The following is an 11887-nucleotide window of genomic DNA, read 5'->3' on the forward strand; positions in this document are numbered from 1 at the left end:
CAGATGTATAGACAGAGCTGTCTTTTTTCCTTTCAGGCCACCTACTTCTCCTCTTCCTCTTTCCCTCTATCTCTTAATGCAAAAAACTGACCTCACTCTCATTTCCATCTCTGAATAACGTGCTGCAATATCTTATCCCTGTTCAAATGCAGACTCTTCTGCTTCTCTATTTTCCCCATATTACTTTTGGACTCTCTGTCCAGTAAGTGAAACCCCTGGAGGTTACATGTAGTAATGGATTCCTTGCTTTTTGTTTTATACCGTGTCCCCCTGCCCGTCACTTGTTGTTGCCCGCGGCACTGGGTTGCATGGTAACATGTAGCCTCCGCTCCTTCAGTTCGGATAGGTCCAACACGCTCAACCGGAGCTCCTTTGCACGAGACAGTATGATGATTGAAGAGATTCTGGCTCCTACAAAAGACACGGTAAGTTTCATTTCTTTCGACACTATTTCCCAGCCTTCTTTCACCTTCTATCCACATTTTCTTCTTTGGTTTTTGTTGTAATTGTTGTCAAATTGGATAGATTAAAGGCAGAATCCGAGTAGCTTCGTTCATCTTGCACAAAGGTCATAACAGAAGAAGTGTTAATGCCATGCCTGCTTTTGCCAAAGTGCTGAGAGTGAGCATATAGCACCTTGATGAAAGCTTTATTCAAACCCAAGAGCCTTGAGCCCCCCACCTCCAGCTTCCCAAGGGAAAACTGCAGTGCTCTGCAGCGCTCATCTGTCATTACGTTGTTTATGTTGGTCTGTAGCAATAAAAGAACCTGTAACTCTTTTCCTGAAATTATTGTTAATATTTCTTTCAGCATCACCCAAGATCCCAAACAAAACATAACGATATTTTGTAGTTGTCTTGAATTATAAAAGCAGATGTTTTGGAAATCATTTGACTATTTAACAACACTACTTTACTCTGTCTTATGTCAGAGAGCTTCCTGGTAAATTGGTGCTGTATTAACTTGTAAATATTATGTATATGAGATTATGTTTGCTTTGAATTGTCTGCCTTTTGATGAGTGAAGTTTCAGTTACAGTCACCTATTGAATGTAGATGCTAGAATCAAAATTAAGGTATTCAAGGGGTTAAAATCGTTTTCCTCAGTGGAGCACAAATCCTGCAGTGAAGCACGGCACCATAAATTAATTTGTGTGGGCCATCTAGTACCTATAATGCGACTGCTGAACTGTTTTTCTTCTTCCCTAAGCTTCAGAGTGTCTGTAAAGACATTTCCTACTTGGTTGACCCACTCAATAAGGTATAAATGTCGTTGGATGTCTGACTCATTCGTCGGTTTTGTTATTTTTCATTCGCAGTGGTTCACCTTCCATTTCTCTCAAGTTTTGCTTTTCTGTATATTTGTTTGTTTTGGGTCTTTGCCATAAGTCATTCCCATGCTCCTTTCACTGTACGAGAGTTCCAAGATTCAGTGTTCACATCCTTCTTCTTTTATTAAAGCTGATCTTTAGTTTCAAGTTTCTCAGTCATCATAATTATATAGTATCATCTTTTATTTATGCGCCTCAAGTGCCTTTTTGTCCTGGCTGTTGTAAGACCATGGACAGTGATGGAAAACATTGGTGAAATAGAAGGTGTAAATGTAATCAGCCCATATCTATCATTGCAGTGAGTGATAATTTGTTCACTTTTTGTCATCTTGCACCTTGTTCCTTTTGTCTGGATCCATTAGTCAGTTTTGCAAATCTGCTGTCAGTTTTCTTTGTCATCCTTTTTCTTCTTAACCCATTCTTTACTTTCTGTGCTCTTTACCGTGTCTTTGGATCTTCCTCAATCAGCACCTTGCTGTGACCAGAGATTACAGTTCGGAGTGTATGAGACGCTACAGCTGGACTCCTGACACCATGGATCACAGCCACAACACTGTGTCTAGTCCAATTCACTCTGGGTAAGAACAGCTGCACTCTCATCCAGCCTGGGAAGATGTTTCCCAGCATGCATACACTTATAGTACATGTGAAACGACACACATACTGCATGTGCATTCATATAACTATTTGCAGAAATCACACATTTTATATGCTTACTGCACGCAAATGTTTTACTGTCTTTTGCTCTCCCCCAAAGAGTCAATATTCAGCAAACTCTGCAGCACTGATGCAGACAAGGTGCAGGGCTGTGGGATTTCTGCAGTGCTGCTACTGTACACATTACATTAAAGCAACAAGACACACTTCACCCTCTAAAACTCTCGCGTCATACAAACCAGAGACATGGCCGATGAATACCCCCACGTTCACTGCCGTCATTCTATTTTTATCATTATGGAAACAAACCGCATATTTTGTGAGCTCATGGTACAGTGGCTCATGTGTTTCACTTAGATAAACCGATGCGTCTTTTACATACTTATATGAATATACGACATCATAAAGTGTTAAGATCTGCTCAGAATAGAGCGCGCTGTCTTTGCACAGAACTTGCACATAACTGAAAATATCTTTGGTGTTACTGAGAATTTAAATAGTGGGATCTATCATTTTAAGTTTTGGATCTTTCTTTCTATTTATGACACATTATTTTACCTTCTAAGCGTGCTTGTTTATTTAAATATTACTGTGTTCATTGTCATTTTGTCCTCATTTTTTTGTCCTTATTTTTACTGCATCCCTTGTTTTTTCACCTTTTTAGTCTTCTTTCATCTCGAGTAGTCATTAGAGATCCCACCAGTGATTATGGAACTGCTACTAAAACTAGGTTCTGGGGGTTTGCCTCCTGCATTGTCTCCCATGTGTTTATTTTGCAGCTTCTCCTCCCCGCTCCCTCAGTATGACTCCAGGTGATGACTGAGTTTGCTGCACTCACCCATGATGGCGCAGTGATGTCACTCGCTCCTCCACCTCTGTCTCCCTCTCATCTCGTCACTGTCTCTTCCCTCTCCCGTCTGTGCCTTTGTCATCTGTGTGGTCTGGTGTTTCATTTGCACTGCTTAGATCTTAGAAGTTTGTAGTCGACATGTTTGGGACTCCTTTATTGTGCTATTCCTTACTCTCTCATTACACATAAAAAATAACAACTCAGTCTTCTGCCAAAATATACAGGGATTTTACTGTTTGCAACATGCTTAGCAAGCAACACTTATGAGGAGAAAATTCAATGTGTGGCTTTAAATTAAAGCTGCATAGGCAGGTTTGTATGCCTACCCAAAACTTACTCCGTCTTCTTATTTGTGTAATTTGGTGTATTCGTGGGACGCCACAACGTGCTCTTGATTTGAAGAATACCGATCGTATCGACCAGAGTTGAAACATTAGTGCTGGTGTTTAATATTTGACCACTTAATGCTGCTTTACAGGGGCTGAATCTTTGGCACATGCTCACTTACAGCCTCAGTCCTGGAAACTAAACTTTCTACAACTTCATTAGCATTCAGTTTAGTTTCACACAGTGTTTAATTCCCTAAACTGAGGCAGGTGAAGGTGAGAACAGCCAAGTTTCAGAACTCAAAGCATAGTTTTTCTCCTCTCTATCGTCCTGTCTCTTCCTCTTTCTCTGTTTTTGTTACTTTCTGTCTTTTCCTTCACTTTATTTTGGTGTACGGTGATCACAGCATGGGAATCGTCCTCCCCACTTGTGTCCGTAGCTTTAGTCTATCTTTCTCTTTTGTCGTTGTTTTGTTTCCTACTCTGAAATGTTCTTCTTCATCTGGCAGGTTCTTGGTCAGTTTCATGGTGGATGCCCGTGGTGGTTCCATGAGGGGCAGCCGCCACAATGGCATGCGCATCATCATCCCTCCCAGGAAATGCACGGCACCCACACGTATTACTTGTCGCCTGGCTAAAAGACACAAACTGGCCTATCCTCCACCCATGGTAGAGGGTGAGGGGCTGGTCAGCCGACTGGTGGAGGTCGGACCTGCTGGGGCTCAGTTCCTTGGGTAGGTTTTGGGGTTTTTTGTAGTAGGCTAGGAGGCAAATCAAAGGTTTTTTCTTCTTTCTTTCTTAGATGTGCACCAATTTAACAAAGATTCTTATGCTTTGTTTCCTCAAAGTCCTGTGATTGTGGAGATCCCTCATTTTGGTTCAATGCGGGGGAAAGAGAGGGAGTTGATCGTGTTGAGGAGTGATAATGGTGACACGTGGAAGGAGCACCAGTCTGACACCAGACCAGAAGACCTCACAGAGCTGCTTTCTGGAATGGATGAAGGTAACAGGAAGGTTATTTGGTGTGGTCCACATTTTATTAACAATCGTTGGGCTTTTTTGCGTGGAGTTTGCGTGTTCTGCATGGGCTTTTGGATGCATTGAGTTTGATGTACAGTGAACAGCTATCATCTGATTACTACGGCATAAAACTTTCTGTGTTCCTGTCTTTGTTTTCCAATGGAGATTAATTGAAAGAGCTCATAAAAATCTAATGATCATTAGACGATTTGGTGCATTTCAGCCCAGTCCTATTTATGCTTTTTTATGGGCTGATTACCTGCAAGCTGACAAAGCCTGCAGAAATACCATTGATCAACTCAAACTACAAATGGAAATTACACAAACATATATACTGCATATCTGTTGCAAATATCTGTTTATGAGTGCATAAGTACACAAACACATATATAAATATATATGTATGTGTGTGTGTGTGAAATTCTTCTTCTCATCTCGCAGAGATGGATAGTCCTGCCGAGTTGGAGAAGAAGCGTATTTGCCGCATCGTCACTGGAGATTTTCCACAGTATTTTGCTGTGGTGTCGCGGATTAAGCAGGAATCTAATCATATGGGTCCTGATGGAGGGGTACTTTCTAGCAGTACTGTTCCCATGGTCCAGGCCTCATTCCCCCCAGGAGCTCTCACCAAGAAGATCCGTGTTGGCCTGCAGGTACAGTAGGACTCCTAATGCCCACTTAAGTTTGGTCTGTATGATGACGGTGCACTGATTTGTTTCTTTACCTTACCATTCCTTTTAACTGCTTAGATCCCTTAATTTGTTAGAATATTTAAAAATTGCCTGACTTGGCAGTGATCAGAATTTAACGGCCAAATATTTTTTCTGTACATCTTCCTGGCCTTCTGTTTAGGCCCAGCCTGTGCCAGATGACATGGTGAGGGCAGTCCTTGGCAACAGAGCCACCTTCAGCCCCATTGTCACTGTAGAGCCGAGGAGAAGAAAATTCCACAAGCCGATCACTATGACGATCCCTGTCCCACCTAGATCGGCAGAAGGCCATCCCATCGGCCATCGAGGCGAATCGGCACCCTGCCTGCGTCTCCTCTGCAGCATCACAGGCAAGCCGACCTGTGGATTAGTAGAGCATGACAATACTCTTGTGGTACCTCTATGCAAACAGCTTTTGCAGAATTAACATTTATTTCCAAGTATCCTTAAAAGATATCTTGACAGTCATTACATTACTTATTTTTGTTCTAAAATGTTTTTACTATTATATAGCACTGTGCAAAAGTCTTGAGCCACCCATCATCAATTCTGTTTTGCTTCCAAAAAACAGACTTTTTTTTTGAGTGTCTTGAGCAACAATTCTCAATTTTGAAGTTTTTCTTTGGAAATTGGCTGTATTTTAATTAGTTTTCAGTCCAGTCCGTTTACCTTGGCATTTTCTGAGGATGTGTTGTGTTTGTTAAGCCACTTAACACTGCCCTAAATATGAATCATTTAAGTAGAGAAAAGGCACTTGGCAGGCCTAAAAAATGTCAAGCACTCACTCACAGCACTCAATATGTACAGACAAAATGAGGAGAGAGATTCAACATTGAGTGTTTATGGCTATTTGTAAAACCTAGTGGAGGCTTTGTCATGGATTGGGGCTGTATTTCAGCCAGTGGTGTTGGGAATCCTGTCAAAATTGATGGAATTATGAATGCAGAAAGATTCACTATGCGATACCATCTTTTTGGGAGCATGAGATTGATCTCAAACACATCACCAATGCAGTAAAATCATGCACCTGATTAGACAAACACACAGTCACCTCTCAGTCATGGATGGGTCTCCCCAGAGCCAGGACCACAACATTGTTGAAGCAGTGTGTGATTATTGGAACAAAGAGCAGCCAGCATCCAACGAAGAACTTTGAATGTCCTTCAAGGATCCTGGAGAACTTTTCCTGAAAGCTAATTAAAGAAGAATAAATGTGGTCATAACAAATACTGACTTTCAAGCTTATTAGAATTGTGAAAACTCTGTTTTTGCCTTATCTACTTTGTTTCCATTTATGTTTTCACATGTCAGTACACCTATTTTCCATTTTTCGAGGAATATATACAAAAGGAAATAATAAACATAAGGAGTAGCTTAAGACTTTTGCACAGCACTGTACAAATCATTATGTGTTGAATAGTCTTATTAGTTCTACTTTGATAGTAAAAAATGCAGAGCTAAGAAGATAAAAGAACAGCGATTACGTAAGCTAAAAGCTACCCATGCTGGAAAGGCAGTGAGCTAAATTTCTGTCCCTGTTTTTAATGCAGGAGGAACCTCCCCTGCGCAGTGGGAGGACATCACGGGAACCACACCACTGTCCTTTGTAACTGACTGCGTTTCCTTCACCACAAATGTTTCGGCCAGGTGAGACACACTCGTATGTTATACACACGGCAAATCAGAACTGGACCACTGCATATATAAATATACCGATGTATACAGTCAATCGTCATGAAATCATCTTGTTGACAAACAGACAGACAAACAAATGGCGCCCATGTTATACCTCTGACTTGAATGATCAGATTATTTTGGATGGCAAAGTATTAAGAAAATTACTAAATTTTGATTAATTGGACTAATTATGGAGTGAAACTGTTACATTTGTCGAGGGAGAATATAGTACATTGAGTCCTAGAAACAGGTGTAACTTTCTTTATTAATAATAAATAATAATGACTAGATGTATAAATAATAAAGGTAGTAGGTTAAAGTTTGGTTGGTTCAGTGTATATTTATCAATATCAAATATCAGTGTATATTTTATATTTTCTGGAGACGTTGATAATAAAAGCAGTTAGTTGCAGGTCTAGTCTCACCTCAGTGAAAGTCCCAACAAGTAACCCAAGAGAGTTTAACTCTCTTCCAGAAAACATTATTGTGAGCTTCAAAATATTGAGAGTGTATTTGCAGAAGTTGGCAGTGAATGCCCAAATATACCACGAGATCAAAGCTCAAAAATTCAACCAGTTAGTTGACAGAATCCCGAGTTCCCCTCTGATAGAGTTACACTCAGTTACACATTTAACTGTGCGGTGCAAAGTCAGTAAACCACAGATTGTTGAGGTATGCTGTTAAACTGACCTCAGCAAGTGAACCTTTCAGTTACATTACGCAAAGTCATGATTTTCCATCCTAACTTGATTTAAATCATGTGGTGAGTGTGTAGCCTGATACTAACAGAGCACCCTTTGGTACTCTATAATTAGATTACTGCACAAATGTCATGAGTCTTTCTGCATCCTGCAGAGAAATAGCCAAGTTTGTTTGATCACTTAGATTATTATTTAGAATGACTGTTATACACCTGTGAGAAGATTCATACATAAAGATTGCTTTATTTATTTATTTTTTGTGTTGCCTCGGATCTTTCCCCCTCAGGTTTTGGCTCGCAGACTGTCACCAGATTCCTGAGACGGTGAGTCTAGCGTCTCAGTTATACCGGGAGCTGATCTGCGTGCCGTACCTGGCCAAATTTGTGGTGTTCGCCAAGATGAATGATGTTGTTGAGGCTCGGCTGCGCTGCTTCTGCATGACGGACGACAAAGTGGACAAGACCCTCGAGCAGCAGGAGAACTTTGAGGAGGTGGCCCGCAGCAAAGATATTGAGGTGGGATGCAAACAAATGTTCTGCAGTAAGAGAGTCTAATAAAAACTGCACTGACAGATAAAATAAAACAATGTGCTGTGATTCTATATTTTTGGATAATGGATTTCTGTAGGTTCTTGAGGGCAAACCGATCTACGTGGATTGTTATGGCAATCTTTCCCCTCTTGCCAAAAGCGGGCAGCAGCTGGTATTTAACTTCTTCTCCTTCAAGGAAAACAGACTTCCTTTCAACGTAAAGGTATAGGATGTGTTCTTCCTGTCACACTCTCTGTTAGCATTTACTGTAGCCTCCTTTATACAGGTGCATTTCAGAAACAACTCTCCTTTCCTTCAGTCTGCATTAATTATCTCATGTTCTATACATGCTTATGTACATGTACATTCTTATAAGTGGATTATACTTTTCCCTGTTATATCTTTACTTGTATATAAAAACACTGCAATAGGTTGAGGTGCAATGATAATTACTCCTGGAATTAAGAAGAAATGCATTTTTTTTATTGACATTAGGTTTTGTTGAACAAGTGTTCACTGTCTTCTGCAGATCAGAGACATGGGCCAAGAACCATGTGGGCGCCTCTCCTTCCTGAGAGAGCCAAAAACCACAAAAGGCCTTCCACAGACTGCCATATGCAATTTGAATATCACACTGCCAACCCACAAGAAGGTACGATTTCCATGATTAAACTGTTGATTCTTTTAGGCCACGTCATATCATCTACATGTAAATGAACCAGTTGAAGAACAACAAACACTGTCCTCCCGAGACCAGGAGAAATCTTTGAAGCTTACCTGGTCTAGAAGTGACTGCCTGCTCCTTGTGTCTTTTATTAATGTTAAAGCCTGTGCCAGTCATAAGACCCCACAACGTACACATTGCAGCCACACATGCACATCATGCTTTGCTTTAGTGCCTGGCTCCCTGTGGGTACATAAGAATTTTGCCAAAAAAAACAACAAAACAATACTTTGTTTGTTTGTTTGTTGTGGTGTTGATTGATCACAAGAAACTGTATTTCCTTTGCTTTTGCTTTTGTTTATTTTGCTGTGTGTATTTATTAATTCCATAGATTTCTGATGCTTTTTGTTGTTTTTGCTGCTCCATTTTCATCCCCTGAGTTTTATTTTCACCTCCCGCTCACTATAACTTCCCTGCTCTCCATTGTGTCATCTCTCTCCTCTCCTGCAATGCATCTTGGAATACCACAGGATATGGAGTCTGATCCTGATGATGAGGTAAACAAATTCTTCATCATCACACGAAGCCGCTTCTTCTTTGTCGTCCTTTCTGTTGGCTTTACTGCAGAGAACGTTGTAAATATGCGTTTTGCAAATACCTTACCTCAGTTCTGTACCTAAATGTGGAAGATGCTTCTGAGCGCACGTTTTTACACAGCCGTGTCAATCCTGACCCTGCAGTGCATGAGTGGAAATGGCAATTGTTTTAATCTGCAAGGATTTATTTATCGTTGTCTCCATCCCAAGTCCAGTGGAGCCAGTTGCTGTTTAACATCTCGGCTTGTTTTTCATCACTATCTTATTTTCCATACATGTTAAACAGGACTTCGTCATTACTATAAACATATAGAGACTTTGGTATATTTTGTCAGCCAGACATGTAACCCTAACTTTTATTATTTGTCCACTTAGGCTACGTCCACACGTACACGGACATTTTTGAAAACTGAGGTTTTCCGTTTTCGTTTTATAAAATAATCCCGTCCACACGTAAACGAAAAAATTATTGAAAACGCTGCTAGGAACATGCCAAAGCAACAGATGGCGATATATTCCTAACCATGTAGAAATGTTGGCCAATCAGAAGTCTAGAAGCCTCGGTGGGAGATGGTAAACAAAGCTGGGGCATAGAAGCAGAAGCGAGTCGTATGTGAGGAGGGACAATAACTGTGTGTGTATGTGTAAGCATTTAAACACTGCAGAGAGTAAAATTAACAGTAACAGTCTCCCCCATTGTAGAAATTCATTTCACCAAAACAATAACGTGGCGCACAGTGTGACGTCAAAAAAGGCGCACACCTTTGACGCTGCGTTTTCTCCGTTTTCCTCATCCACACGTAAATGCAAAAACTGAGTTTTCAAAAATATCCACTCTGGCAGGCGTTTTTAAAAATCTCCATTTTCAGTGACCGAAAACGCCGTTTACATGTGGACGAAAGGTGCAAACGCATAGAAAAATCTCAGTTTTCAAAAATATGCGGGTACGTGTGGACGTAGCCTTAGTCGTTGTTTTTTTGTATTGGGGTTTCTCGTATTTTTTGTCCTTTTCCTTGGCTTTTCTGTAACAATAGTACTAACTCTCTCCATTGCATGGCAAAACATTTATGGAAGAGGATTCCAACAATAAACGTTTATTTCAACAACAGTGTGATATTGGAATAGTTAAGGTTCGGCAAACAAGTTCATTAGGATTTTCAAAAAACTGTAGTCATAGTTTCAAAAACTTAGGCTGTTTGTCTGCAAAGAATAAACACACTGCACTCACTTTTGTGAGTTACCCAACTCTTTACAAAGGCTACATTTCACACTAGTAATTGCTTTTACACTAAAAATTGGCATCAGATTAGATTTTAAATCATGAAATGCATATTTGTTAAATATGAACATTTGGAGAACCTATTGATACCAACACTGACACAGTTATTATTATTGACGTTTTAAGATTTACCATGATGTGAAGATGAGAAGAAATTTATTCAATATACCATACTTAACTGTAAGTTGCACCAATTACTAGTGCAGGGATTACATGCAAATCATATATCGTTTACAGTTTTTTGAAGACACATAACTGTAGTGCCTCCCTGTGCAAGTACTAACAGCATGCACTGGTAGACTAAAAAAGCAGGTTTATTTCCTTGCACTATAACTTCTAAATTAACAAGTTAACAAAAATATTTAGACTTATTTCTGTTAGTTTCAAGCACATTTTCCTTCATTTTTATGTTGAAGCATCTTTTGTTCTTTTTTGTTTGTTTCAGACTGAAAAGCCAGAGCGACGTCATACCTTTGCCTCCTTAGCTTTGCGTAAGCGCTACAGCTATTTGACCGACCCAGCAGCGAGTGAGTTTCCCATTTTTACCTACGTGAAATTTTAATTGGTTTCAGATATTTATGTTATTTTAATCAGTTTTAGTGTCTGAAAGGTCCCATGATATAGTTTACATATTTCTACCTCTCATTTACATATAATATAGAACCCTGACAAAACATGTCCATCGAGCATTTATTCCTACCACCCAACACATAATCTTTTATCATCTTTCATTCTGCAAACATTTGCATGGTTTCCTGTGTGTCATGCTTTGCTTACCCACCCCATGTTGACAAAATGTCTCCCTGTTTTGACTGTTATGTTATTGTCACTGGTGTCAATGTCTGTTCGTGTATCATTTGAACAGAAATGTTTTAATTCATGTTGAATAAAAATATTATTTTGAATTGTTCTCATTCTTTCAGCAGCCATTTCACTCTTTTATTGGCTTTATGATTGCGTGCGGCTGTGTATATTAACATGAAATAGGTTGCACTTTACATGAACTTTCTTCCCCCCACAGTGACTCTTTTAGAGCACAAGATTTGATTTAAAAACAATTTTTTTTTGCCTTTAATGAAATCTTGGAATACCTTTTCTCACAGATATTATGTTTTAGGGCCGGAGCTCTTTCTTTTCGATCTACTATCTTTGCTTTATTGTAATATGTCTAAACTTGTCTTTCTGACAATTTTGTGAAAAGGGTTAGGATTGTTTAATAATATACTTAGCTAGAGATAAAATTGTGACCATTTAAATAAATCTTTCATTGCAGGTCACATTTTTTTGTAAAGTGCAACCTCATATTTTATTTTAAGTTGTGACCAAAATATTAAGGTGATATTTTTTTTATTAATAATATACACTTGTGGGGTCACCTGGCATTGAAAATGTACTAAATGAAAAGAGAAATACTTTTTAATCAAACATACACAGTAAAAGGCACTGTTGTTAGGAGCAAATAGATTAAGCATATCAAAAGTCAATGGAATTGCATATTTTTGGTTATCATGACCTTTTTGTCACGTCTATCATATCAAGCATTTTTG

At 39.4% G+C, this 11887-nt stretch overlaps 1 protein-coding gene across 5 annotated transcripts in view; it reads left to right on the plus strand.

Moving 5' to 3' along the window:
* LOC146505567 (ankyrin-3-like) overlaps window positions 1–11887 on the plus strand; it is a 95090-nt gene that overhangs the window by 62080 nt on the left and 21123 nt on the right. For 2 of the 5 annotated variants that reach the window (XM_085183005.1, XM_085183002.1), the window contains exons 25-36: window positions 323–425; window positions 1799–1908; window positions 3673–3897; window positions 4012–4166; window positions 4625–4836; window positions 5036–5243; window positions 6444–6540; window positions 7558–7786; window positions 7899–8024; window positions 8331–8453; window positions 8996–9022; window positions 10786–10867. In XM_085183005.1, coding sequence (XP_085039131.1) covers window positions 323–425; window positions 1799–1908; window positions 3673–3897; window positions 4012–4166; window positions 4625–4836; window positions 5036–5243; window positions 6444–6540; window positions 7558–7786; window positions 7899–8024; window positions 8331–8453; window positions 8996–9022; window positions 10786–10867 — 1697 coding nt within the window. Of the gene's footprint in view, window positions 1–322; window positions 426–1209; window positions 1261–1798; window positions 1909–2766; window positions 2800–3672; window positions 3898–4011; window positions 4167–4624; window positions 4837–5035; window positions 5244–6443; window positions 6541–7557; window positions 7787–7898; window positions 8025–8330; window positions 8454–8995; window positions 9023–10785; window positions 10868–11887 lie in introns of all 5 variants that reach the window. The other 3 variants (XM_085183003.1, XM_085183004.1, XM_085183001.1) reach the window with 2 other exon arrangements.

Source organism: Neolamprologus multifasciatus, chromosome 13, assembly GCF_963576455.1.
Source record: "Neolamprologus multifasciatus chromosome 13, fNeoMul1.2, whole genome shotgun sequence".
In the NCBI taxonomy this organism is placed as follows: Eukaryota; Metazoa; Chordata; class Actinopteri; order Cichliformes; family Cichlidae; genus Neolamprologus; species Neolamprologus multifasciatus.